At 39.9% G+C, this 25,741-nt stretch overlaps 1 protein-coding gene across 23 annotated transcripts in view; it reads left to right on the top strand.

Moving 5' to 3' along the window:
• The window catches only part of LOC139597438 (dystonin-like), a 291,384-nt gene that overhangs the window by 130,784 nt on the left and 134,859 nt on the right, over window positions 1–25,741 (top strand). For all 23 annotated transcript variants that reach the window (XM_071442832.1, XM_071442802.1, XM_071442793.1 and 20 more), the window contains 14 exons: window positions 144–310; window positions 14,788–14,900; window positions 15,031–15,137; window positions 15,667–15,786; window positions 16,116–16,211; window positions 16,290–16,417; window positions 19,279–19,372; window positions 19,699–19,853; window positions 20,683–21,145; window positions 21,229–21,357; window positions 21,559–21,636; window positions 21,739–21,900; window positions 21,995–22,099; window positions 24,483–24,578. In XM_071442832.1, the coding sequence (XP_071298933.1) occupies window positions 144–310; window positions 14,788–14,900; window positions 15,031–15,137; window positions 15,667–15,786; window positions 16,116–16,211; window positions 16,290–16,417; window positions 19,279–19,372; window positions 19,699–19,853; window positions 20,683–21,145; window positions 21,229–21,357; window positions 21,559–21,636; window positions 21,739–21,900; window positions 21,995–22,099; window positions 24,483–24,578 (2,013 nt within the window). The remainder of the gene's footprint in view (window positions 1–143; window positions 311–14,787; window positions 14,901–15,030; window positions 15,138–15,666; window positions 15,787–16,115; window positions 16,212–16,289; window positions 16,418–19,278; window positions 19,373–19,698; window positions 19,854–20,682; window positions 21,146–21,228; window positions 21,358–21,558; window positions 21,637–21,738; window positions 21,901–21,994; window positions 22,100–24,482; window positions 24,579–25,741) is intronic.

Below are 25,741 nucleotides of genomic sequence, written 5' to 3'. Positions count from 1 at the left end.
ACAGTACCTAAATAATAATTGTATTCATGTATGCAGACACCAGACAATAAATTCTCCAGCAATGCGGAGTGATTTTTCTGCAGTATTTTAAACATTCTTATGGATTAGATGTAACTTTAATTTTTACATTAACTGTGTTTTAGATATCTGATATCCATGTTACTGGGGAGTCAGAGGACATGTCTGCTAAAGAGAGACTGCTCCTGTGGTCGCAGCAAACAACAGAGGGTTATGCTGGAGTACGTTGTGAAAATTTCACTACCTGCTGGCGCGATGGAAGGTTATTTAATGCCATCATTCATAAATACAGGCAAGTACTCTGTTTGCTCCCTTGGAAAATGTTAATTACTGCATTTTAATATACAAAGAGAGAGGGCTCTATGGTTTATGCTGTAATAGAACTGCAGCTGTGGAGATGACACTGACTCTTCCTCAGTGATTTCCTGCTCCTTGCAGCCAAAGGATGCCTTGTTAACCTTTGCATGTCCCTCCTTCCTCAGAGAAGTGTTTCCAGGAATCCTGTACATCTTTCATGGGGCATGTTCAAGCTGCTAGGAAGCATGTTTCCAGAATTCAGTCTCCTCCACAGTCCTTTTTTGTCATACTGATGTTTAAGTGTAAGCAGGGCAGAGGCAGAACTGATCACCAAAGTCCAAAACTGCACTGCTGGTGAAAGACATCAACTACTGTATGACTGTATGATATGTCTGAGATCCCTGTCTTCTTCCTTGTGTGAATTTACCCTTGGATGGCCCTGGAGTGTAGAGCTTCTTCAGTGTTTCTATGTAGAGCCCAGACCTACTCTGAGATGCATTTCCTGTAAAAGGGTATTCTCATGGAAAATGTGACCAGCTGGCTTGAATGTTCTCAGTCTGAGAAGGGATTTCTGCTTTTGTGACCACACTCTTACAAAGTTAAGCAGACATTGTAGAGTCACTGGTGGCTGTGACCAGAGACTAAAGGTACAGGATATTAACTTGAAATGCAGCTGAAAGTGTCTACTGATAGGACAGGATTTCTGATTCTGGATTCTAAGTGAGAATGGGTCTCTTTTGACAAAGCTGACTTTGGCATCAAGCTTGTCAGAGATTTAATCATTGATCTCCTCACTGTTCTCTCTTGGTTGGTGATGTGAATTTATTCTGTATTTTTTTGGTTCCTGAAGTGACTAAGAAGGTTTGTGTCTTAGAGGACCACGTGGGAGAGTATTCTGCCGGCTGGGTTAATCAGTGTGTACTAACTTGTCCTTCACTGCACGAGGCTTTCTGGGTTTATCATAGCATGTGTAGGTTGTAATCTATGCCCTGGAGCATATAATAAGGAAGTTTAAGGGTACATGGTTTCATTGGTATAATTTGAAGGAGTGCCCCCAGTAAAGGCAAATTTGTTTTCTTTTCCTTGCACATCCAGTGAACAGAGCCTGGAGTAGATTATTTTGGTTTTGGATTTCCTCTTGTGGGATCACTTGGCCCACCACAGAAGGAGGTCTAGGTAGACACAACATACATGTGATCCTTATCACATGTATGGGGATTAGGACACTAAAGTAAAATGGGAGACAGGTGCAGCCTTTTCCTCACAGGCTGTGTATAAAGGGTATAAGCATCATGCACAGTGCTCCAAGTCCCTGAGAAGCTGGCTGTGGCAGTGCATAATTTCATGGTAAAACAAAGCTGCATCTCAGTCAATGAGTTGTTTTCTGACATGCTTCTGTTCTGGGTAGCGGGTCAGGGAGGAGGTGCATGCCAGCAAGAAAGTCTCTTTTAGTAACATTGGCAAGACAAAAGGAAATAGCTGGCTGAAGACAAGGCTGTTTTACTTGGGACAGAACAACCAAAGAAATGAACATAGCACAGGCAAGTATTTGAAAAAATAAACAATATGAAAGATACAGAGGGATTGGACAGAGAAAAAAAAGGAAGGAACTTAATGAGATGAGTAATGGAAAATATTTCCCAGAGCTTCTTCAGAACCTTGTATCTCTTGCATAGAGCAGTGTAGCCTTAACTGCTCAAGCAACTGGTAATTATGGTACAGACCAGTTAATAAATAATGAAAAACTTGAATTCTGTCCTCCAGCTGTGCAAATGTTAATACCTTGGGATATGACTGAATTGCTTTGTTGGATCAGTGTTTCTGGCATTACCCTGTGAGTTTCATTCATAGTGTTTCAGCAGGGAAGAACAGGCACCTTTGACTCCAGTCTGTTGCACAAAGCAATTGATTCAGTGACTGGGGAGCAGAGTCCCCATTTTGTGTGCTTCTGTGCCAGTTTCCTTTGAGCTTAACTTCTGTCTGTAAACATAACTTCACTTAAGGATTTTGTCCTTTCCAGGAATGTTTACCAACCTTATCTATTTTGCTGTGAGAAGTTACAGGTTGTTGGATTCCATTTCAAATGGAATGAGAATGAGATTCTTCTGCTGATTTCAATGAGTTTCTATTTTTCTTTCCTTTTTTGTTTTGTACCGTTAAAACAGAGAATAATTTCCAGCTATTGCTCACAAGAGAGGAATGACCTTCCCAAACAGTCATCTGTTATTTTTAACTATATTGTTTTACTCCAGAGACGTCTTTTAATGCTTCATTTGTCTTCTGAGCAATAAGTAGGTTAAACACTAAAAGATCTGCACAGTTCTGGCAGTGATTCTCCATTTGCTCTGTTTGTTTTAGTGGCTCCCAGTTTGTGGATCACAGGTGGTGTCAGGAGCTGGTCTGAGCATCCTGTGGGTGCTGCCAGCCGGTGTGCTCCACCAGGGTGGATGACCAGATGTGCCTGCTCAGGCTGTGGGGTGGGACCCTGGTGCTGCCACTGTGGAGCACCCCCATGGGGACACAGCTGTCAGTTGTGTTGCAGTGTGGCAGCCCCTGCACCAGATGTGCTGTGCCCACTGGAGATACTTCTCTGTGCAGAGGCACCTGGGCTGGGAGGAGAATCAACTCTGCAAATGGGGGACAGGGCTCTTCAGGTGGGACATGACTTCCAGTCCTGGGAGGGCTTTAATTGGGCTCAGACCTTATTTTAAAGGCCTGACATTTAGTGCTGTGACAGTAAAACCCAGAAGGCTCAAATACCCAGGTTTGGATCTAGAACTGCAGTTGTGCTGAGCCACAGTAAGCTTACTGTGTATTGGCTGGAGGGCGTGTGCTTACCCATGCCAGGGCACAGCAACAGGAGCTCCCTCAAGAGGTCCCTCAGGACAGGGCCTGGCAGGTTGGCCATTCCTCTGCCCCAGTCAGGAGCAGGGCAGCCAGGGGGGCACCTGGGCAGTCCCAGCCTTTGCACTGGGACCTCCCTGGGGCTGTGCTGGGGCTGGAAGTGCTGTGTGTGTTGCCTGCAGGGTGGCTGCACCACTGCAGGGCCATAACTCAGCTGTGGGCCAGAGGCCAGAGCACCAGCAGCTCCCAGAGGACAGCCCTGGCCCATAGCCCTGGCACCAAGGCTGAGAGACCTTCTCTGGGTGCACCATTGAGAGCACAAGCCATATGAGTCCAACACAATCCCTACAGTCAGTGGTCCATGAGACAGGGAGATGTCACTGTCCAGTTCCAGGTGACAAGATAGGAGTGGCAGGTCATAATTAGTCATACATGATTTTTTTAAATTGCAAGTACATACCAGCTTCTAGACTTCAGGGGATTGCTGAAGCTGTGAAGGGCTGGGCGAGGAGCTGGGCTGTGACTCAGCTCCAGCAGGCAGGGAGCCTCTCCCTTCAGCAGAACTGGCAGTCTGCCCTCTATTAATGGCAGGTTAGAATTGTTTCTTTTGTTTTTCTCTCTTGACAGAGGATCTTAGCACCTTTTTGTGCAAGCAAGCTGAGATTTGTGGTGCAGAACTGCAGGAATAGTGCATGGATATGCCATGTCTCCCTGCTCCCCCAGGAAGCATGGGAGATACTCCATAAGGCTGGGATTTCCCTGTCATCACTGTCATACCCACTGCAGCATCTTGATGCACACTGGTGGCCCAGTGGGTGGCCCAGGTTCCTCCCTGTCCCCCTGTCCTCCCTGCACCCACAGCTGTGCTGGCAGTGCTCCACTTGCAGTGTCAAGCAGGGATGTGGGCAGTGTAAGGTGCTGGAGCTCATACACTAGAGTCATTCACCCTCTCTCCTGAGCAAATGCAGGATATTTATTTTCTGTCCCCTTGAGCAATGAAGGTTAGGTTGTCAGAGCTTCTCATAAAGGTGTTCAGTTACTTTCTCTGTCACTTCTATTAGGAGTATAAATGACTTGCCAGTAATTTTGTAGTGCTCTTTAAATCAAGGTAAGTAATTTTATGAATAATGGAAATGAGAGGGGAAAATTTCTTTATTTGAGGTACTTGGATCCATATACCACTTGATTTTTTCCCAACACCAAATTTAGAAAAAAGTAATTTTTTTCTATGTGAGTAGATTCCTTATATTTTCAGCTGTTTGCAGTGGTCCATGTTTACAGGGAAAGATTGGAGATTATTTGGCTGAAATTTTGTAGAGTATAGAAAGTTTCCATTTCCATCCTGAACATGGTTAAATCCCTGGGAAAAGGGCTTCACACTGACTTCAAGAACTGCCTTGGAGGGGCTCCATTGCAGGCCCTGGAGTTTGGTTTAATCATAGAATCACAGAATAGTTTGGGTTGGAAGGGACCTTAAAGATCATCTAGTTCCAATCTTCCTGCCATGGACGGGGACACCTCCCATTAGACCAGGTTGCTCCAAGTCCCATCCAGCCTGGCCTTGAACACTGCCAGGGATGGGGCATCCACAGCTCTGGGCCATATGTTCCAGTGCCTCATCACCCTCACAGAAAGGAATTTCTTCCTAATATCAAATCTAAACTTACTCTGTTCTGTGGGAATATTTGTCCTTACACAGAAAGACCAAATCAAATTATAACATTAAAAAGTGTGTTTTAATACTGGACATTACCAGATTTGTATATGTATTTAAACATATAAGCTATCACACTGTTTTTTAACCTCCACATTTCTCTTCAGATATGTGGTCAGGCCTTTAGAGAAAGCTGCAGATACACCCAGGAGATTTAAAAATATGCTGTATGTCTCATCTGTTATATCATTTGCCTTTTATAGCTTGATTTTTCATTGAAGATGTATGTTATTTTATTCAATATGTTCTGTTGGAAGAAATCTGACTTCAGGCAGTTTCAAAATTATGTGTTGTTTCTTCTGTGCCATCATATAGTATGTAGCAAAAACCTGGAAGCCAGACTTTGAAGTTGGAGGCAGACTTTAATCAGGGTGTAATGCCCAGATTTTTCTGGAGATACTACCACCTACACCCTGGAATCTTCATTCTGCAGCATTATCACCTTATGTATTTCTAGTCACTAGTCTAGGTTTTGGGTAAATGCTCAATTTCTCAATTTTTTTTTTTGGTTTGTTGCTGGGTTGGTTTTTTTTGTTTGTTTTTGTTTGTTTTTCTTTTTTTTTCTGTACATGCCTTTTGACCAGAAATAGGAAACACTAATTTTTTAGAAGTGTATCCCAGTTATCTCCCCTATATATAGAAACAGTTTTTTTCTATAGAGAGTGAAAGCTGCTCTTATTTCAGTAGGAGTCATATGCCAGATGGGGAGCTAGTAATCTATATTGTAGATCTACATTGCACTTGGCACATACATTTCTTTTACAGCAAATTCAGATAAAAGCTTATACCAAAGTAGCCAACCTATTGTTTTGATCTCAGACTGTCCTGAACCTTTGGTACATAAGGACTACAGGAAATTTCAGTGAAAATGTGTCTGAAATGGAATTGAAGAAATAGTAAAAATAATAGCTGCAACATTTACGGATAGCTGGTGCCTGCAGGTGCTCCATTAAGGACAGTGGTTGTTGATATTCAGAAAACAGACTAATTGTCACAGACTAATGAATCTTATTTTCTAGAGAAAAAAGATGAAGTATAGAGGACAGGATCAGTTTAATATCACACATGAATGTTTTCTTGTAAAAATGTGTTCCCTCCTTTATACATTTTATTTTTGTATTCTCACAGCTTTTACAGTAGAGAGTTAATTTTGATTTTAGCATTTACAAAAGGAATTTCAGCAAAAGCATTATGTTCTTCTGTAACCAGATAGTAGCATTTAATGAGTAGCTTCAGTGGTGCCTGGATGGTGAAAAATAGCATCTGTTCAGGAAGCCCTGCAAGCTCAGTTCCCAGAGAAAGACACATTTTTTAAGTTCTAGTCTCAGGTGTTAGGTCTGTTCTAGTAAATGAAGTGGGTCCAGCCCTGGGGGTAAGTGGTACTGCAGGTCTGCTTGGCTGAGCTCTCCCTCTACTCCCAGACAGGGTGCAGCTCCTTTGGAGCTCTCCTGGGTCAGTGCTGCCCTGGAACTGGGCTCATGTGTTGCCTGGCAGAGTGTGCCAGCACTCACAATGGGCCACAGCCACGCTATGGGAAGGACTAGGAACTAATGCCATGGGCCCTTGCTCTGCCTTTGTACTCTCAGACAGGTCCAGCTGTGTCCTGACCTCCAGGTGAATGTCAGCAACTATAGGAGAGAAAAGGGATAAAATGTGTTCAGGTCAGGCAGCAGTGTGACAAGCAAGCAGGACTGTAGTGTACACGTGAAAGGTTTAAGACGAGAAAACAAGTGAGGTTATTTCATGTGATGCTGTTCCAACCCTTGCCAAGGCCACATGCAGACAGTTTCTATAAACTTTGGCACCACCTAGCAAGGATTAGAAATGCTACAAATAGGGAAGGTGGTGATAGAGTTAAAAGGGGTACATTTTGTGCACAATAAAAATGTTTTTACTGTATTAAAGAATTTCTGTTGAAGAAATGCAGGAATCTGATACAGAGGAGCCTTTGTTACTGCTAAACTTTGTGCAAGACCTTAATGAGACCTTAAAAATACAAAGCCTGTGGTTTTAAGCTGCATTCAGTGTAGAGAGTGAGTGAGGAGATGGCTACTGTTCCCAGGCAAAAGAGGGACAGAGGCTGACAGTGAATGCAGCATGGAAGAAGTGTGGGTACACGGGGTGCTTCATGTGGGAGGAAGAGGAATAGAAGCTGCAGTGTGTTCCCAGAGGAAGCAGCAATGTAACAGGTCCATAAATGCTAGATAAAGTGAGACAAATTTTCCAGGGTCAAAGTGCTTTGCTTTTGAAATGTTGCTATCATTACTCAGTATGCTTTCAGAATTACGCAGTGGATGTTTTTCTGAGTGTGGTATAGCATGAAGCAAGCTAGATTGATTCCTTCTAAATGACTGCTCTGGTTTGGAACAAGCTGTTTCAACCTTACCCAGGATGATTTGCTGTGTATATGTAGTTGGTTGAACACTAAGCTCCTGGCCAGCAGTGCATGTGGCATCCCTCTGATGTTAAAACATGTTGCAACTGCTCAGGTACTGACTTGAATACATTCCTTAAGGGGAGGGATAATGATGCCTCAATTTGCAGAAACATGTTGAGCACCCTTGGGGAATGAATGAGAAAGAAACTAAATATTACACAGTGTCAAGCCTTAAAATGCTAAGGGATAAGTTTTAAATAAAGAGATTAGTTGGGTCTGCTGGTTTTGGCTTGCTGTTTTGTGACTTGTACTTTTTTGTAACCCAGCTTTAACAGAAAGAAAATGTGACTTTGGTTGTGTTGCACCCCTCTTTCCATGCACCTCATGGTGTGGTTCCTACTATTTTCAACAGAATTTGTTGTGTAGAATAAATGAACTTGGTGTTGAGAATTGGCAATTTGGGAAAACATAAACTGCATTTAGGGTGCTTAAAAATATTGACATGTTTTTAATATTACTTGCCTGAGTATATTTCTAATGGATTTACAAATAGCAAGTTACCTAACCTGGAGCTTAATTGGATGTACTCAAAAGAATTCTGTGATGGCTCTTGGTAAAGGCTGTATTAAAATAGCACCAGAGGCATGCCTGCAATTTCAGCATCTTGTGTTGTGGTGGTGGTTAGCCTTAGTGGGTATTAGATGGATGACTTCCAGTCATTTGGGTTGATTAATTTCAGACCTGGGTTTGAAATGATGTCTGGGTATATTGTGCTGAATCCTACTGCAAAGTGTAGTTTTGTTTTTGCTGTAACTCAGAAAAAAAACCCAATCTGGGATGAAATCAAAGCTTTTTTTCTTGTCATTTTAATGGGAATAAAACATAAAGTAACACTTTCATTGAAAGGCCAGGTTTTTTTAATTGGGGGTTCACATGTTTTGTACTTTTGCATCAGCAAAGACCAGGACACCTAAGGGTGTCAGAAGTCTTAATCCAAAAGGATGGGGTATCTGAGCATATGTGCCAGTGATAAATCACATAGGGAAATGTCTTGGTCTTCTGGGAATGCCTTTGGCAAATTTGTGGCACTTGGAGAAATGGTTGCCTCCAAGACAGGACAAGGAGCCTTTGGGAAATTATTTGAACTCTTTACAGTACCTCACCATTCTTCCTCATTGGTAACTGTACTAATCCCACTGGGAAGCCATTCTGTCAAGCAGCCACTACTGTGGTCTGGTGGGCATATTCTCAGGATGCAGAACAGAAAAACATTTTAGTTGGGTTTCTTCATTGTCTTTTTGGTATTCACAGTTAAAGGAAAAGTTATTATGATTATTTTTGTGGATTGCGTGGTGTGGGTTGAGGTTATGAGTTTTTAGCCTTATTCCCATTTAAATTTTATCATAGCCAAAAATTGCTGAAGTTGCTGTACCATTACTGGTTTTGTAATGATTGGAACAGCTCTTAGTACTAAGAGAGTGTAAAAACTGATTTTAAAGCTAGTAAAAGGACTAACAGATCCTTTCTAGTTTCATTCATGTTTGTACTGAGTTTGAAACCTGCATTGCAAACTTACTGCCAAGTTGTGATTAGGGTTTGTTTTGCATGGCTAAAGATGAACTCCACATTTAACTAAAAGATCTTTGATATTGCAATGCCACAATTGTGTATATACCTAAATTAATTGGTATGGCAAGTTTCAGGTAAAGTTTTGCCGTGCTAACAAAGGTAGGACAGGCAGCTTCATTAGGTTTGTTAAATTCAGTGCTTGTCAAGTCAAGGGCACGCACACTACAAGGAATTACCTGAGGTAGCTCTGTATATTATTAGGGGATTAATTAATGTTTGGGCACCTGACAGCTTTTGCTTTCCTTATTTTAAGTGCAGTTAAAATATTAATTCTTTTTCTGTGGGAAGTTTTGATATAATATGTTGGGATGTCTGAAGAATAGACATGCATCTGTAAATAGTGTGCCCTTGTTATACTGTCCATTGCAATTGTTTTTTTCAGTTTTATTCATCATATCTGAAAATTTAGATGAAAAACTGTGAAGAAATAAGCAAAGGAGAGCTGAGGGGTTCAGATCACACGAGAATTTTTCAGCTCTCAAGGAAATAAAAAGGCATTTTTGTTCATCTTTATAAAGGGGCATTGAGTGAAATCTATAGAGATACATAAAATCATGTAGTGCAGGCATTCCTGTCATATCAATGGAAGAGGACAAACCAAAAACGATAAAAGGCACAATGATCAAATTAACAGAGTATGTAATTGAGGCTGGGGACCTGTGGAGATTTAGAAAAGATTTTGCCACATACTTGAACAAACAATATGCAGAGCTGCATGCAGCAGCATGCTTTTTTGTTTGTCACAGTTGTAAGGATAAAGCTTTTCTATAGTGACAGTTTTATAATTGAAATCTTTGATTTTCTCTGAATTCTGGACTGCTGCCTAACTTCAGTGACATCACAGCTCAGCTTCACCCAGTGGTTTGATGCCTTGAGGTAACTTTTTTTATCACCATATCATGTGTGAATTTGAGCTTCTGAATGAGGGGGAAGTCTGGGGTGTAATGGAAGACAGTGTTCACTCAGAGTTGACCTTTTATGTCCTGTCCTTGGCATGGGGTTTTTGACACTAAGGAACCTGCTACAGGACCTTGTGCTGTACGTCCACGTGGTGGTCCTTGATTGTGATGATGGAAGAGACCAGTAGCTCCCTAATGCCACAAAGTCAAACCTCCCTGACATTCTTGAGCAGAAACTCTCCTCTTCTTCTTCTCTAAGTAATCAGACTACCCCTGAAAAAAAAAAACCCCAGGAAAATGTGGTAGGCATATGTACTAGCAAAGGGTACCTCTGACACTGGGATTTGGTCTCCTGGTCATGACTGTGTGTGAGCACTGCAAACGTGGGGAATCAAGAAAAGTGTGTGGGGCACAAAGAATGGTATGGGGCAGCTGAAGTCCAGCCATCATTCCAACTGTGTTATTGCCTCAGTCTTTCTGAAGCAGGTTCTTTGACAAGCTGCTTTGAACAGGGCTTAGATTTCTACCTGATGTGGGGACAAATTGCTTAGTAAGTTCTAAAATAGTGGCTCTACATGGAAACTGCTGTAAACACGTTGGTATTTTTATAACTTTGTTAAGAGATAGGCAAATGGTAGGCCTAATTCTATAGGTTAAATAATATATTTTGCTCCATCATCTCATTTATAGAGTTCTTGGGAAAGTAATAGGAGATACATATTTTAAAAGATAGAGCTAAAATTTCAGTTTTGCATGAAATTTTTTTTTTTTTTTGCTTTGCAATGTTTCTGTTATTAATCAAAATCTCTAGAATTGATGTTTTTTTGTTTGTTTTTAATATTTTTGTCTATGATTGTGTATTCTGGTGTGGTCTTTCATTTGTTCTAGTAATCCTTCCATTCCTAATAAAGGCATGAGTCTTTCTGTCACCCGTCCTTTTCATTTTTCTGTGAACAATGGAAAAAATAAGTTGAACTTCTATAAGCATTTTCCAATTAGAGCAGTGGAAAAGCTAATTGGACTGTAGTGACGTGGTACATTTCACTCTGCATTTTCAGTCATGTTTTTTTGAGAGTTCTGCTTGAAAGTCTCTCTGTTAGTGTTTTAACTAAATATAAGCCAAGAATGAAATATCCTTTAATATCAGGTTATTACTCAGGCAGCATGCAGAGTTTTGACTGAGAAAGAATTGTGGAAATTAAACAGTTTAGATGGTTCATATAAATAACTTCAGGCTTCTCAGCCTTCTGAATGCATTAACAGAATTTTCATGTTGAATATTACTCTGATATACATGTTTTAGTAAAGCTTACCATTGTTGTAACTTGAGCAAGTGTCATCCCAGAAGAGTGAGGAGAAGGATGTGATTTCTTCATCATTGACTGGAAAATAAAGTTTAATTAAACATCTTTTTCTGGTTTGAGGTATAAAATCCCCTTCAAATATAATATTTTATTTTAATGGGCAAATATTATAGCTGCTAATTTGGATCTTAAACTATTTTGCTAGGTATTAAGTTCTGGCAATGAGAAAATCTACATGTACCTAATGTTATTTATAATGTACAACTTGGATTTCAAGGAGTCTTTGCAGACCAGAAGTATCTGCTGTTATTCAGATACTGCTCTCTTCCCTCTCTTTGTGGTACTAGGTGTTGTTTTCTTGAATTTATCATAATTTTGTTAGCTTCCTAATTCATGTTGTATTATTTACGCTTTTTTCCCCATAATTTCTGATACAAATTGTATCTAATTTCTAACACCTACACTAAGATCTCAAATGGCAGCAGCAGATTTTTAATAAATTAAATGATTAATGGCTCTTAATGTGGAAGCCAAACCCTTGACTTAGGTGTGGCTGCAGCAGAAGCATCTTCTTTGCATGGAATGTTCCAACTTGACTGGTGTTTGGGATGTTTATGTGTGTTTTCATGGCAAGGCCCCAGCCCACTGAAAAATCTGCCATAAGATGACTCACAATATTATGACAGAAGGTAGAGTCATTGTATGTTACTTAAAGAGCATTTTGTTTAATTTGGTCTTGATTATGCATAATCTACTTAATAATGCTATGCAAATTGATACAAAATGTATTTATAATACATTACAAATAACTTCTACAAAACTCATATATTTGCTCTATAGCCTTAAAAAAAGTGGAAATGTTTGCCATGATGGACAATGCTTTTAAATTAAAGTGTTTGCTTCAACTATGACAATTAATGTATTAGAGGATACTCAACACAATTGCAATTTCAACAGTTATTTTGAGTTAGTGGACAGGTATGTCTGCAAGCTTACAGCAAGTAAAAATGGCATTTTTTTATATTTAAAATTGCAAAAATCCCCACTATTAAACAAAAGGAACAGTATGGCAATCAGTGATTTTTGGATGATGAGCCGTGTTTTTTGGATGCACTTTTTCAGGCTAAAAAAGTCCTTTACTGAGCTCTGGGAGGTAAACTCGTTTCCCTGTAGATTTGCAATACATCCCTCTACTACTTGTGAAGAGGAAAGGGTGATCTGCAGAGGGGGAGTCCCCAAGCCCTAGGCAGCATGATCTGGCTGTGCCTTGTGCCAGGTGCTGTTGCATTCAGGTGATAATGCTTGTCTTTTCCCTTTTCATGAGCCATCAGTGGACTTGTTCTCAGTCAGCTGTGGAGCCTTCTGACTGCTTTAAAGAACCAAAGACATGCACTACCAAGACAGGCAGGGATGCCATCTTCTGTAGTATTTTCTCATAGACCAAGACTTCAGATAAATATAGACCAGTTAATCTAGTTCAGTATACTGTGTGCTAAGTGTATAATTAACTGGAAATGGCAGTATTAGTGTTCATTGCAATTTTCCCTTGTTCTTAAAGGGAGCTGTAATATAGTCCAATGCTGGTAGGCATTTCAGGGATGGGAAATTATGTTTAAAAGATGGGGAGGCATCTCACAGAGTTGGCTGTTCTTCAGCTGGGTGGTGAAGCTGCAGCACTGATGTAAAATGATTTATTATGGAAGAGCAGTTGTTTTTATTGATTTCATTACCTGTGTCTCGGTGAGAACCATGTTACCTCTTCAACTGAATGAAAGCTTTATTCTAAGGAGATTGTGTTAGTGTCTGCAGCTTGCAGCTTGTTTTCTGGGAATACTCAAGGCTTTTACAACATGCCCTTTCATGTTCTGAGAGTTGGCAATCAGGCAGTGCAAGTGATTTTTCTTGGGACATTTTTATCAAATGTGAAACAAATGTAAAGAAGGCAGGAGGAAAAAAATAGCCTAAGCAACAGTGTTACACTTACAAAAATCTGATTCTCTTGTCAGAACTGCTGTTAAAGCAATCCTTATTACTCATACCATCTCTATTATTGTGGCTGACACAGGAGATGGGGGTGCTCAGTTTTCTTTTCTAGTATTGTCTTTTATTTTTCATGGATTTTCTGTGCTGCTGAGAGCAACAGCTGATATTGGTTTCACTGCATTGTTTTCGTTGCAATGAAATTCAAAGAGCAGCGTGAGCTTGATCATGCTCCCACTGAGCATATTGGAAGTGGAAAGCCCCACTGCCTCAGGAGGATTATATTGCACTGCTTACATTTTGTTATTATTAAATGTTCTTTCAAGGCATAATGGGTGCAGTGTTATTATCTGTCTTGTAGACTTGTCTTCAAAAGAGCACAAGGAACACAGTGATTCTAAATGGCTGAAAAGAAATAGATTTTTATTTACAGTGCCCTTGTAGTCAGTTCAAAGTCAAGATTGTACTGAATTTCCCAGAGTTAATGCCATTTTGTTATTGAGGGAGTTTAGGGTGCTGCCAAATGAAATGTTAGCATTAATTTTGAACAATTGTATTTAACAGTTTTATTTCTATCCCTTGCAATTATTTAAAACTTCTACTTGGTAAAACTAAGAAAATAGTTTCTCTAGAAGCAAAAATGAGAAAATTTAAGAACTGAATTGTTTGCTGACAGTTATATGCTAATTTTTTTTTCATTTGGTGTTTTGTTTTAGGTATTTTTTTCACGGTGAGTCTGGTTTTCAGTAAAGTAGGATTTCAGAAGCAAAGGTTTCAGACCCTTGTGGCTCTAGCTGACTTCAATGAGATGAGCTTTTGCTTTTTTTTCTGCTGAGCTTTGCTCAGCATGTTTGAAAATTCCTTATTTCCTTTTGGTGGACAGCTTTGAGAATTCCAAGTGCTGAAAGAGACAAGGAGCAACACACTGAGAATTACGAAATTTAAAACTCACCTCCTACACAGTAAACATCAAGGACAATATTAGTTTTGAAGTTTTACATTAATTGAAAACATTAAAGTAGTGATGCTGGTACAGGATTGATACAGGATAATAATTATGGGCCTTGAAAATATTTATAGGCAAGATTGGCTTAAAACAATTATTCCATTAAAGCAAGCATATTGTGGCTGGAAATGGAGTTTAACAGGATGAAGGTATGGAGGTTTAAGTGCATGGGACTGAGAGTTACCTATAAGAGAACTGGCACCAATGTATATCTGAAAGCAGGGCTTAAATGCATTTGAAGAAGACCTCTTTAAACTTCATCAGAAAATGTTGACGTGATGTTTTTGTGACTAAGCTTTGTTACTGTGTGGCTTCTAACACATGCTGAAGAATTTGATGCAGAATGACTGAAAACTTGTGAAAGCAGTAGAAAGTAACTCCCTCCTGTAAAAGAGAAAAGTGAATTTAATCTCAGGGGCAGTGGAAAGGACAAGATGTTGAAATACAATGTCAATGCACATGCATAAGAAAATAGAGGTGTATACAAGGGATGGCTGGAAACCAGCTTGTACATGAAGAGCAGAATGTTGTAGTTTTCTGCTGCTTGTGTTTCTCAGTTAGCAGTGGTCTCAGCTTGTTCACCTAGTTTTAGTGAAATCCTTTTATAATGAAAACTCTGTTGTTGTGTCAGTCCATGCTCATGGTTTGATTTACCAGTACAGCAGTAATTTAAAACTGGTAAAGAGTTGTAATCAAGTGTTGCTGTTTTTATTTGACAGGCCGGACCTGATAGACATGAATACCGTTGCTGTTCAAAGCAACCTCGCAAATTTAGAACATGCTTTTTTTGTAGCAGAAAAACTTGGTGTTGCCAGACTTCTGGATCCTGAAGGTAAGAGATCTACAGATGGCTTTGTTGCAAAACCCTCAACACTAAAATAAAATCCAATCTGCCTTCAGGTTGTAGCTGTGGGCATTGTTACAACTATGTGATAAAGCACTGTTCTGTCTTGCTCTTTTAGACGTCGATGTTTCCTCACCTGACGAAAAGTCAGTAATAACTTATGTGTCATCACTTTATGATGCATTTCCCAAAGTACCAGAAGGTGGTGAAGGCATCAGTGCAAATGTAAGTAGAAAAACAACACTTGTGTAGCGTGTGAGCTACATTAATAAAATTTTGAATTTCACTCCAGAATGTTAGCTAGATCTTCCATAGGACTGCTGTCACACTTTTCTTTGACATGGTTTTTCTAAGCTGAGATTTTAGAGTCTTAGCTATTTCATGTCATGGACATGAAAATATTTGTGCAAAGAGCTTAACTGAAAACAATGTGTCTGATTTAGAAAAAGATCAAGTCAAAGTTCTCACTTTTCAGTTGTGAATGTATAAATTATGCCTTTCTGATTCTTACCAGCTTGAAATTTATTAATCTAGAAAATATTTTGTTTTCAGTAGAATTATTTGGGATCAAAACTGAAGACAGAAATCATACATTTGAAATCTTTAACTGATTTTTAAAGAGCAAATAAATATTGTCTCAGAACTGCAGGATTTCAAAATCTGTTTTCTATTTACATGAAGTCTTCAAAGCTGAAGCAGAAATGAGTTCTTGATGATTTTCACCTCTTCTGTAATCTGGGTTTTGCTTTGGCAGGATGTTGAAGTCAAATGGGTTGAATATCAGAATATGGTGAACTACCTCATGCAGTGGATCAGACACCATGTCACGATAATGTCTGACAGAACATTTCCCAATAATCCTGTGGAATTGAAGGTGAGGTGTGGTGGCTTGGACTGCTTGTTAGAATTGCACTTTATCTTACTGACTCAAAGCATACTTGAACAAATGACGTGCTTGTTGATTTATACAATCAAGTCAACTGCAGAACAGTACTACTTGATAACCTTTTCAAAGTATAATCAATATGTTGCTAGCATATGAACAATCAAAAACAAATCATTGCCTTGTCACTGATTGTTTTTTGTAGAACTCTAGTTGAACAGTATAAAGGTAAGCTTGTGAAGAATATTAGAAGAGGGTTTGGAGACTAAGGTTATATTCACTGCAAATAAAACATGATGTTATTTTTCATATTTCTGTAGGCACTTTATAATCAATATTTACAGTTTAAAGAAACAGAAATTCCACCGAAGGAGACAGATAAATCAAAAATCAAACATCTATATAAACTGCTAGAGGTAAGTTTTAACATCATTGAAATGTATAGAAGTTTCTTTTCTGTGGCCTAAAATAACAAATACATACGAATTTTAAAGGTCTGGATAGAATTTGGACGCATCAAACTTTCTCAAGGCTACCATCCAAATGATATAGAAAAGGAATGGGGAAAGCTGATTATTGCCATGCTCGAAAGAGAGAAGACCCTTCGGCCTGAAGTGGAGAGGTATGCTAGTGAATATTTGGCAGGCTTTGTTAATATATTTTCTATTGTTTTAACCCATATTGAAATTTGTAAATATCTTCTTCTATGACAATGTCCATAATATTTTTCTAGATCAAGCATTTCTGTCTTTGTTCGAGGTCTGAATTCTCTGCCTGCCTAGAGGCAGGTCCAGACATAAACAACTTTGGTGGGCTCAGGAGGTTGTGACAAACAGCATCTGTGCCTCAGATCATCAAAACACTTATGCACATATATAACCACTTTCTTTGTGCACTTAGTCAAAGCTGGGTTTATACCACGTCACTGTCTCCTTCCATCTTGATTTCATATAAGGACCATCCTCATCCCTTACATGAAATGTGTGTTTTTCTTGGTGCACAGCGTTGTAGAGGTTTAAAAAGTTGGTGGTACTTGAGAGCACACCAAGTGTTTAGATGTGGAAAGGCATAGTTGCCTTTCATGACAGTAGGCTGTGGGACACTTTTTACATCACTGATGGCATATTAAACATGATTAAAGTCTTGATGCAGTCTGAGAGCATTTTTTCCATGGTATGTCCTTATAATTTCTGTGGGAGACACAGGTCCTATCCATTATCCTGTATCTACCTGTGGGTAGATACAGACACCTGGATCTGGATTCATTCTGCTTGACCTCATGCATCCAAAGGAGACATCTAAGATCTGAATCACTTCTTCGTAGAGAATCTTGTTGCTGACTTACTGGTGACGACAGGGTGACCTATCTCTCTGGTTTAGGTACCTGAAACTAGGTGTAAGGAATCCAGACCATTGTATAGGAAGTCCTCAGCAAAAGAGATTTCAGTCAGAGGACAAAGCCAGTCAGAACTGATTAAACATGTGTCATGCTTACAAGAGCAAGAGCAGGACTGAAATGGCAGATTCAGTAGGAGGTGTTGATTCACAGCACCTGACTGTGGAACAAGTTCCTACAGAGGAATACAAAGTTGTCCACACTGAGTTCTCCCTCTTATGCAGAGCAGAACACTGGAAAGCAGCAGCAAAAATACAGCCTGCTAGGTCTTGTAGGTTAATCTGTCCCAACCTGCTCAAAGCAAAGTGTCTGGCTTCACCAATAGAAATTCTGTTCATACTTGCAGACAGCTGGATTATCTTTGTTGAGAATTTGTGTAAATGACATAAGTTTATTTCTATTTTTTATATGGTCTGAGCACAGATAAACAAACACGAACCCAACTTCCTTCCCATATTTCAGGAAGGGTAAACACACTTAGTTGACAGGTCATATGGTGGTAGTCACTACAGGTAATGTTCACTGTAAAATGATAGAGAAAATGTCATTAAGTGCTTCTGGCTCAGTCACCAAGTTAAAAGTATTGATTGATGTGGACACAAGAACGTAATTTGTGTTTGTTGCACTGGTTACCAGTGCATCTCATCATTATGAGGTGCTGATACAGCTGCTGGGGTGAAATTTGATTGTGGCAAAAATGTGACTTCAGCCAATACTGAAACCTGGTGAATAATAAAACTTGACTTGAAAGTCTGTCGAATACATCTCAAAGTATCAACACAAACACACAGACAATGTGTGGCCAGATTGGTATATGGGATCAAAATTAATATGGTGCCAACGAGGAGAGTGCCAAACTGAGCTCTAGTTTGCAAAACTAGCAGAGTTTGGCATTGCTGCAGGGGTGTGTCTGTGCCTTTGCTGAGCTCTGCTGCGTAAACAGTCACCTTATGGGATGGGTGTGGTTGTTCAGGAATCCTAAAAGCAGGCGGTGAAATACTGAAAGAATCACCCCAGCCCAAAATCTGAGTTAAAAAGTAAACTTGAAAGCAGTGATCAGATTTTTCTTACTTATTTTCTGGTCAAAACAGCTGGAAGCAATTGGCTGTGCATGTGGAAGAAGATGAAGGGAAATCTTCAGGAGGACAGTGTAGTGGAACAGGGCAGTTAGTGAAGATGCATGCTTGGACAATGCAGGAATGACATTAGGTTGGATGGTGTATATGTGTTTCAGATTATATTGTAATGAGCTGATTAATCCTGATACTCCCCCAGTTTTATTGTGCAGTCCTATTTGAAGGAAGAGGAGTCAGCCCAGCCTGGAGGTTATTTGTACTGCACTGCCGAGTGTGGACTTCTCCCTTCACTCCTTTTTGAAACTTTCCATTGAAGAGTCTGAGGGACACCACAAAGAGTTCTTTTAGTTCTTACTTGGTTTATAGTTATTTAGTGACACTTCAATCAAATATTTGGTGTGTCTGTTTCCTAGAGACGCCCCATTGTTGCTGCCTAGTCTGTACTTGCAAAGCTTTAATGCAAGGTAGGGAAGCCAAAAGCAAGGTAGCGTACATAGCCCCAGGTAAAATCCTTTGAAGAGCTGGCAGCATATTAATTGCTGGGTTTTAAATGTGCATACAGAAGCCTATATAAAGGAGGAGTCTAGGTGTTTCAAAAGCCAGTAGTGGAATTTCATCCCTAGAAGCTGTACATTTTGCAGGGCTTTTATCTTCATTTTTCAGCAAATGCAAACAGCCAGAAGATCTGTGCTCTGGATGTAAAGATGAATAGCAGTAGTTACAGCTATCATAGCAGTGATTCGCTGTTTAGCAACAGCACGAGTACTCGGACCAGCGTCGACTCTAATGAGAATTTCCTTTCTGTTAATTGTGGTCCCACGCTGATTAAATCTTGTATAAGCTTTGGTAATGGAACCTTAGAAGGGAACAGGTAACTTGACATATGCCTTTGTGCTTTGTGGTAGATGCTGTTGATTCGTTTGTTTGTTTTTAAAGTCATGCAGCATGATTGTAAATATAAAAATAACATAGTACTTATTTATTTTCCTGAAATGCTTTGGCATCATCTAGGTTGGAGATGCTGCAGCAAATTGCGAACAGAATTCAGCGGGACAGCCGGAGCTGTGAGGACAAACTGATACTTGCCCGGAATGCTCTGCAGTCTGTAAGTCAGTCGGGGATTTTACTTGTCTGTAGTCATAGATTTATAGAAGTTGAATGGCAAAAATTTCTTAAGGGTTTGTGAAGGCAACCTTAATAGCTGCTACTTTTATTTTCATTGAACTGTTAAGGTAGCATTTCTTCAAGAAAATACCACAAGTTGCCTAGGGTGTGTTCTGTTAAATTTTTTTTTTGTTCTGTAGTTAATTAAATGCTTCACAATTGTTTCAAGATAAGAATAAGTTTCTTTTTTTTTTTTAATATAATTCTTAGAGCTGATATCTCTTTGGTTTTAGCTGCAAGGCTTATGACTTTTGCTTCTTTATTAAGGACACCAAGAGATTGGAGTCAGGGCTCCAGTTCCAGCATGAGGCAGAGATAGCTGGGTATCTTCTTGAATCTGAGAATCTTCTCCGCCAGCAAGTGATTGATGCCCAAATTCTTATTGATGGAAAATACTATCAAGCAGACCAGCTTGTTCAAAGGTACTTTACAGTATGTTTATGTGAATAAATAAATGTCCCAAATATGGATTCCCATTATGGAAAAAAAATTTCAGTTGTTTATAACTATGTTTAAACTTCACGGCCTGTCACTGGGCACCTAAATATCAGATATTCTGGTGGGTGCATTGCCCACAAATGTTGAAGACAACAGGAGCTATTTGTAATTATTTATGAAAATGAAGTCAATCCCTGTTTAATTCTTACTAGATATCTGTGTGTAAAGATGTTAGCTTGCTTTATTGCATGCAAAACACATTTAGAATTTACTAAATTTGATGTTTTAAATGGAGATGAGATTCTGGTGACAGATGTAGATGTATTAACAGGTGATAGGTGGAGTAACATTAGGTTATGTGTAGCACTGTGTACAGTGTTGGCAGAAAGAAGCATTTAAACTACATAATTCTGTTCTATGAAGAAGTGGCTCCAAAGTTTTTTTTTTGAGATTCATCCTTGGACTGATTGAAATGAAGTGCATAACTCCTTGGCAGTGAACTGAGGTGTTTGATCTACCCCAACATGTAGTGTCTTGTCAGATTTCTGGTTTGCTGATTGTTCCCTGGATTTGTGTATGGTGCATGTTAGTGCCTATATCATTTTTTCAGACTTTGCCTGATTTCTGCATTTATTTTCTGTATAGAACTATACGCTGATATTCCCTGTACTTTCTAATAAAAATATTTGCTTATAATATTTAAGTGCAACTAAAGCGTGAGCGATAACGTCAGCTCATATCACTATTCACTTGATCATGATAAACCTTAATCATAAGCATTCATTGGGTTATTTTTTAATTCTGCTTTAATAGAGTTGCAAAACTTCGTGATGACCTGATGGCTCTGCGGACCGAGTGCTCTTCCGTGTACAGCAAGGGGCACGTTCTGACCACGGAGCAGACAAAGCTGATGATATCAGGAATAACAGAAAGCTTAAACTCAGGATTTACATCAAACCTAACGCCTGAATTAAATGCTGCAATGACACAAGGTTTAACACCTACTTTGACTTCTTCCAGTATGACATCTGGCCTCTCATCAGGTCTGAGCTCCAGACTGACGCCGACTGTGACTCCCACCTACCCGCCAGGCATCCCGCCGCGGCTAATTCAGAGCTACGTGACGGGGGTCGACAGTGGGACTCTGCAAACACTCAAACTGATGCAAATCAGAAAACCTCTCATGAAATCGGCTTTCGTGGATCAGAATCTGACAGAAGAGGAGGTGAACATGAAGTTTGTCCAGGACCTATTGAGCTGGGTGGAAGAAATGCAGGTAGCAATTTTTGCAGAAACAGTCAATTTTTTAATGATTTACTTTTTATAGATCATGGCTAATCTTTTCTTCCTGTTTGTAAGGTTCAACTTGATCGAGCAGAATGGGGTTCAGATTTGCCAAGTGTTGAAAGCCATTTAGAAAATCACAAAAATGTCCACAAAGCTATTGAGGAATTTGAATCCAGCCTTAAAGAAGCTAAAATCAGTGAGGTACTGCACCATGTTCTGTATTTCTTTGATTGCTTTCTTACTGGGTGACCCATAAAGTGGTGTTGAATTTTAGAACTGTGTTTAGATTTCAGTCTAACTTTTATTTCTAATCTCTACATGACTTATGATGAAATCAGAAGACCTAATGGTTTAACATATCTAACCTTTTTATTGTCTTTTGATCTCATATACCAAATACAGATCCAAATGACTGCCCCTCTTAAACTCAGTTATGCAGAAAAACTGCACAAACTGGAGAGTCAGTATTCAAAACTCTTGGTAAGTTAACCATGTTCAGCTTTTCAGTGTGCATAATTTCTGATAAGGGATGAGCTTTAAATTCTGATTATTTTAAATATTTTTCTTTTCTTTTTAAAAAAGAACACATCAAGAAATCAGGAAAGGCATCTAGATACTCTTCACAATTTTGTGTCTCGTGCTACTAGAGAGTTGATATGGCTGAATGAAAAAGAAGAGGAAGAAGTTGCGTATGACTGGAGTGAAAGAAACCCCAATATAACAAGAAAAAAGGAATATCATGCAGTATGTATTGCTAATATAATCCAGAGGGAATTATTAAATGATCTTTATTAATTAGATGGAGTTCTACAACTTTTTTTTTTTTTGTCTGAAATAGGAATTAATGAGAGAACTTGATGAAAAAGAAGAAGTTATTAAATCAGTACAAGAAATAGCTGAGCAATTGCTTCTTGAAAACCACCCAGCCAGGCTAACCATTGAGGTAAGTTAGTAAAACCAGCACCAAAACAGGAAAAGTTTTGGGATTTAAGAGAGCTGAATTCTGGGGGAAAAGGGGGAAAAGAAGGCAAATTTTGAGAAAATAAACAAGACTCTAAATAAAAGGGGCCTTCTAAAATTTCCTCTTCAGCATCTCTGTTGTATTTATCTTCCAGTTTCCAAAAAGTAAAACCACTTTTTAAAAGTTATGGTTACACCTTGGATTGCTTAGATGAAATCTCCTGGAACTCCAAAATTAATTGGTCTGTAGAGATGTTTCTGGTCATGCAACTTCTAGAGTTGTTGATACAAATTGCATTGACAGACTGAGGGCACAGAACAGTCCTTATGTGGTTTCTTTCCTGTTGGATTGAAAGAAATTTCAGTAAGAGCCTTTGTCATCACTTACCGTATGTGCAGGTTCCTAATATGATTTAGGGTTGGTTTCATAACTCACTTGTCAGTGAATTATGAAACTTGTTTGGATGGTGGAAATCTGACCAGGTGATATGATTTACTTCAGGCTTGAATCTAGTTCTCTGTTATATATGTAAACAATTTATAGAAAAATTTATTGTAGCTGTTGTAGGGTCGTAACAGGTTTTCAAAGGAGAATGTAAAACACTTTTCCTTGTAGACCTTCAAGGAAAGAGTAGATAAAGACAGTGAGTGGTCAAGACTGAAACAATAAAAAGCTGATTTATTATACAAGAATAAAAAAAGTCAGAGATTTTTACTGTTACATTTTTACTGTTCTTCAGCTCTGCTAGTGTACATTTGCAAAAATGGGAAACATGAAGAAAAACCCTCCTTTCCTTCCTTCTCAGGATACTTGGAATAATAAATCACTTTTTTTTGTAATGTGGACAATTCTGTTCTTTAAAAATATGAGCTGTTCTAATGGGCTCTTGCTGGTGTAGTGTGAAACCAGGCTGGGGATGCCTGTTATGAAACCAGGCCATCGCAGTCACCGTGACTGTGCAGGTTATGCTGTCTCCAATGATGCTATACTGGGATATTTATAAAATACCCTTTAAAAAATGATCCTTTTCTGCAGAACAATATATGCATTAATGCATCCGTTTGGAATTCCTGGAAGACAATGGAAAAGCTGTTTTGGACGGGGGGTGAGAGGAGTCCGAACCCCGGGATTGGGGAGGATTTCCCAAGGGCAGGAGCGCCCCCTGCTGGCGAGGCGCGCGCGGCTCCTCGGGCGACCCAAACTGGGATCTCGGCCCGGGCTGGGGTGGGATCTCAGCTGGGTGTGCAGAGCTCCTGCCATTTACCGATCTCAGCTGGGTGTGCAGAGCTCCTGCCATTTACCGATCTCAGCTGGGTGTGCAGAGCTCCTGCCATTTACCGATCTCAGCTGGGTGTGCAGTGCTCCTGCCATTTACCGATCTCAGCTGGGTGTGTAGAGTTCCTGCAGTTTACCGATCTCAGCTGGGTGTGCAGAGCTCCTGCCATTTACCGATCTCAGCTGGGTGTGCAGTGCTCCTGCCATTTACCGATCTCAGCTGGGTGTGCAGAGCTCCTGCCATTTACCGATCTCAGCTGGGTGTGTAGAGTTCCTGCAGTTTACCGATCTCAGCTGGGTGTGCAGAGCTCCTGCAGTTTACCGATCTCAGCTGGGTGTGCAGTGCTCCTGCCATTTACCGATCTCAGCTGGGTGTGCAGAGCTCCTGCCATTTACCGATCTCAGCTGGGTGTGCAGTGCTCCTGCCATTTACCGATCTCAGCTGGGTGTGCAGTGCTCCTGCCATTTACCGATCTCAGCTGGGTGTGCAGTGCTCCTGCCATTTACCGATCTCAGCTGGGTGTGCAGTGCTCCTGCCATTTACCGATCTCGGCTGGGTGTGCAGTGCTCCTGCAGTTTACCGATCTCAGCTGGGTGTGCAGTGCTCCTGCCATTTACCGATCTCAGCTGGGTGTGCAGTGCTCCTGCCGTTTACCGATCTCAGCTGGGTGTGCAGAGCTCCTGCAGTTTACCAGTTGTATCCAGGAAAGGCTCCAGCTGTTTTGATTGAGTAAATAGGCACACAGAATTGTAGATGAGCCTAGACTGGAGGAATCTCTCGGGAGCTGAGCTCCCAGCAGGAGCTGGAGTACTAGCAGGGATTTGTTTGGCCAAATTCTGACCAGGTCACAGGATAATGATTTCACAGTCCCTCTGGGCAAGTTTTGTTGTGTTTGACTATGCTGTGACAGGGTTTCTTTCTCACATCTATTTGGAATTTTCCTTGCTTCAGCTTAGTTTTCCAGGGTGAGGTGGTCAGGTTTTAGTTGTTTGTGTTTCTTGCATTACTTTTGTGTTTCCTAAATTCTGTAAAGATATGGAAGTTTTAGTTTTCATTTCCATTTGTAAAATATATCTCTCTTCTTTAAAGGCCTATAGAGCTGCAATGCAGACACAATGGAGCTGGATTCTGCAGCTCTGCCACTGTGTTGAACAACATTTGAGAGAAAATGCTGCATATTTTGAGGTAAGAAAGTAAATCAAACAGAATATGAAATAATATAAGTTCTATTCATAGTCAAAAAGTTCCACCAAAAGCTCTAGTTGTTCTCTCACAGTAACTCTGGAATTGACATTTGTCTTGTACTATCACTAGATGATAAGCCACGCTCCCACAGTGTTGCCACAACTCAGTTTCTTCACTACAGTTATGTCTGTTCACAGCAGATGAAAATCTGGCCTGAGATTTTTTTAATGTTGCAGCTGCAAGAAGAGACTCTGAGAATGAAACCTTGTTCTCTCCCTGTTGTGCACAATGGGAGAGCATATTCCAGATGGTTATTCCAGGACTACTCAAAGCAAAATGGAATGTGCAGCATTAATAATAAAGAGAGCAGAGAACACCCTGAGAGCAGAAACATCCCATGAAACACCTGTCTGACTATCTCATTGTCACCCATTCACATACTCAGCAAATGATTAAGTTACTTGCATGAACATAGTAGACAGAGGAGTTTGTTAGTTTTGTTTGTTTTTAAATCTACTCATTTAAAACATTCAAATTATAAGGATGAATCCATAGTGTCTTCTGGGTTGTGTGATTGAAGAGAAAGGGAGGTGATGAAGGGGTGAGATGCCTTTGGACTGAGAAAGATGAGATCCCAAAGTTAGGAACGGGACACTGGAGAAGCAAAAGCAATTTGAGCTCCTTGTGACAAGGGGAAGAAACTGGAATTCTGGATTTAAAAAGGGGCCTTAAGGGAGAGAATGGGATTTTCCTTCCCAATTGTGCCTAACCAGGACCCTTGTTTGGGTGTGCAGATACCCTTGCACAACTGCCAGGTGTGGCAGTACATTTCCCTTCCTGAACAAAATGTTTGCCCCAGCTATGCTGCTTGGATTTTGCAGCTAGTTTCTACAGTTTGTATGCTTCATCTGTGTTTTCTATATGAAAGTAATTCCACGGAAAGCAAGATTGGCTTAATACATTTTTTTCATTGCAGGAATGGCCATTAACTGTAGGTTCAATAATTGCCAAATTAATTTTGCATGTAGCTCATACCAAGAATAACTGGTGTTAGCAGTGTGTGCCTTTTTGAAGAGTACATTTAGACATGAGATCATGAGTAGCTGAGTGAGGTGCAGTGGTCACTTCAAGTGATGAGAAAAGGTTGTTTTAAAAGACAGCAC

Source organism: Agelaius tricolor, unplaced genomic scaffold (genome assembly GCF_023055355.1).
Source record: "Agelaius tricolor isolate 1412-34295 unplaced genomic scaffold, bAgeTri1.0.p SCAF_1, whole genome shotgun sequence".
Lineage (NCBI taxonomy): Eukaryota > Metazoa > Chordata > Aves > Passeriformes > Icteridae > Agelaius > Agelaius tricolor.
This window is presented reverse-complemented; position numbering and strand designations above follow the sequence as displayed.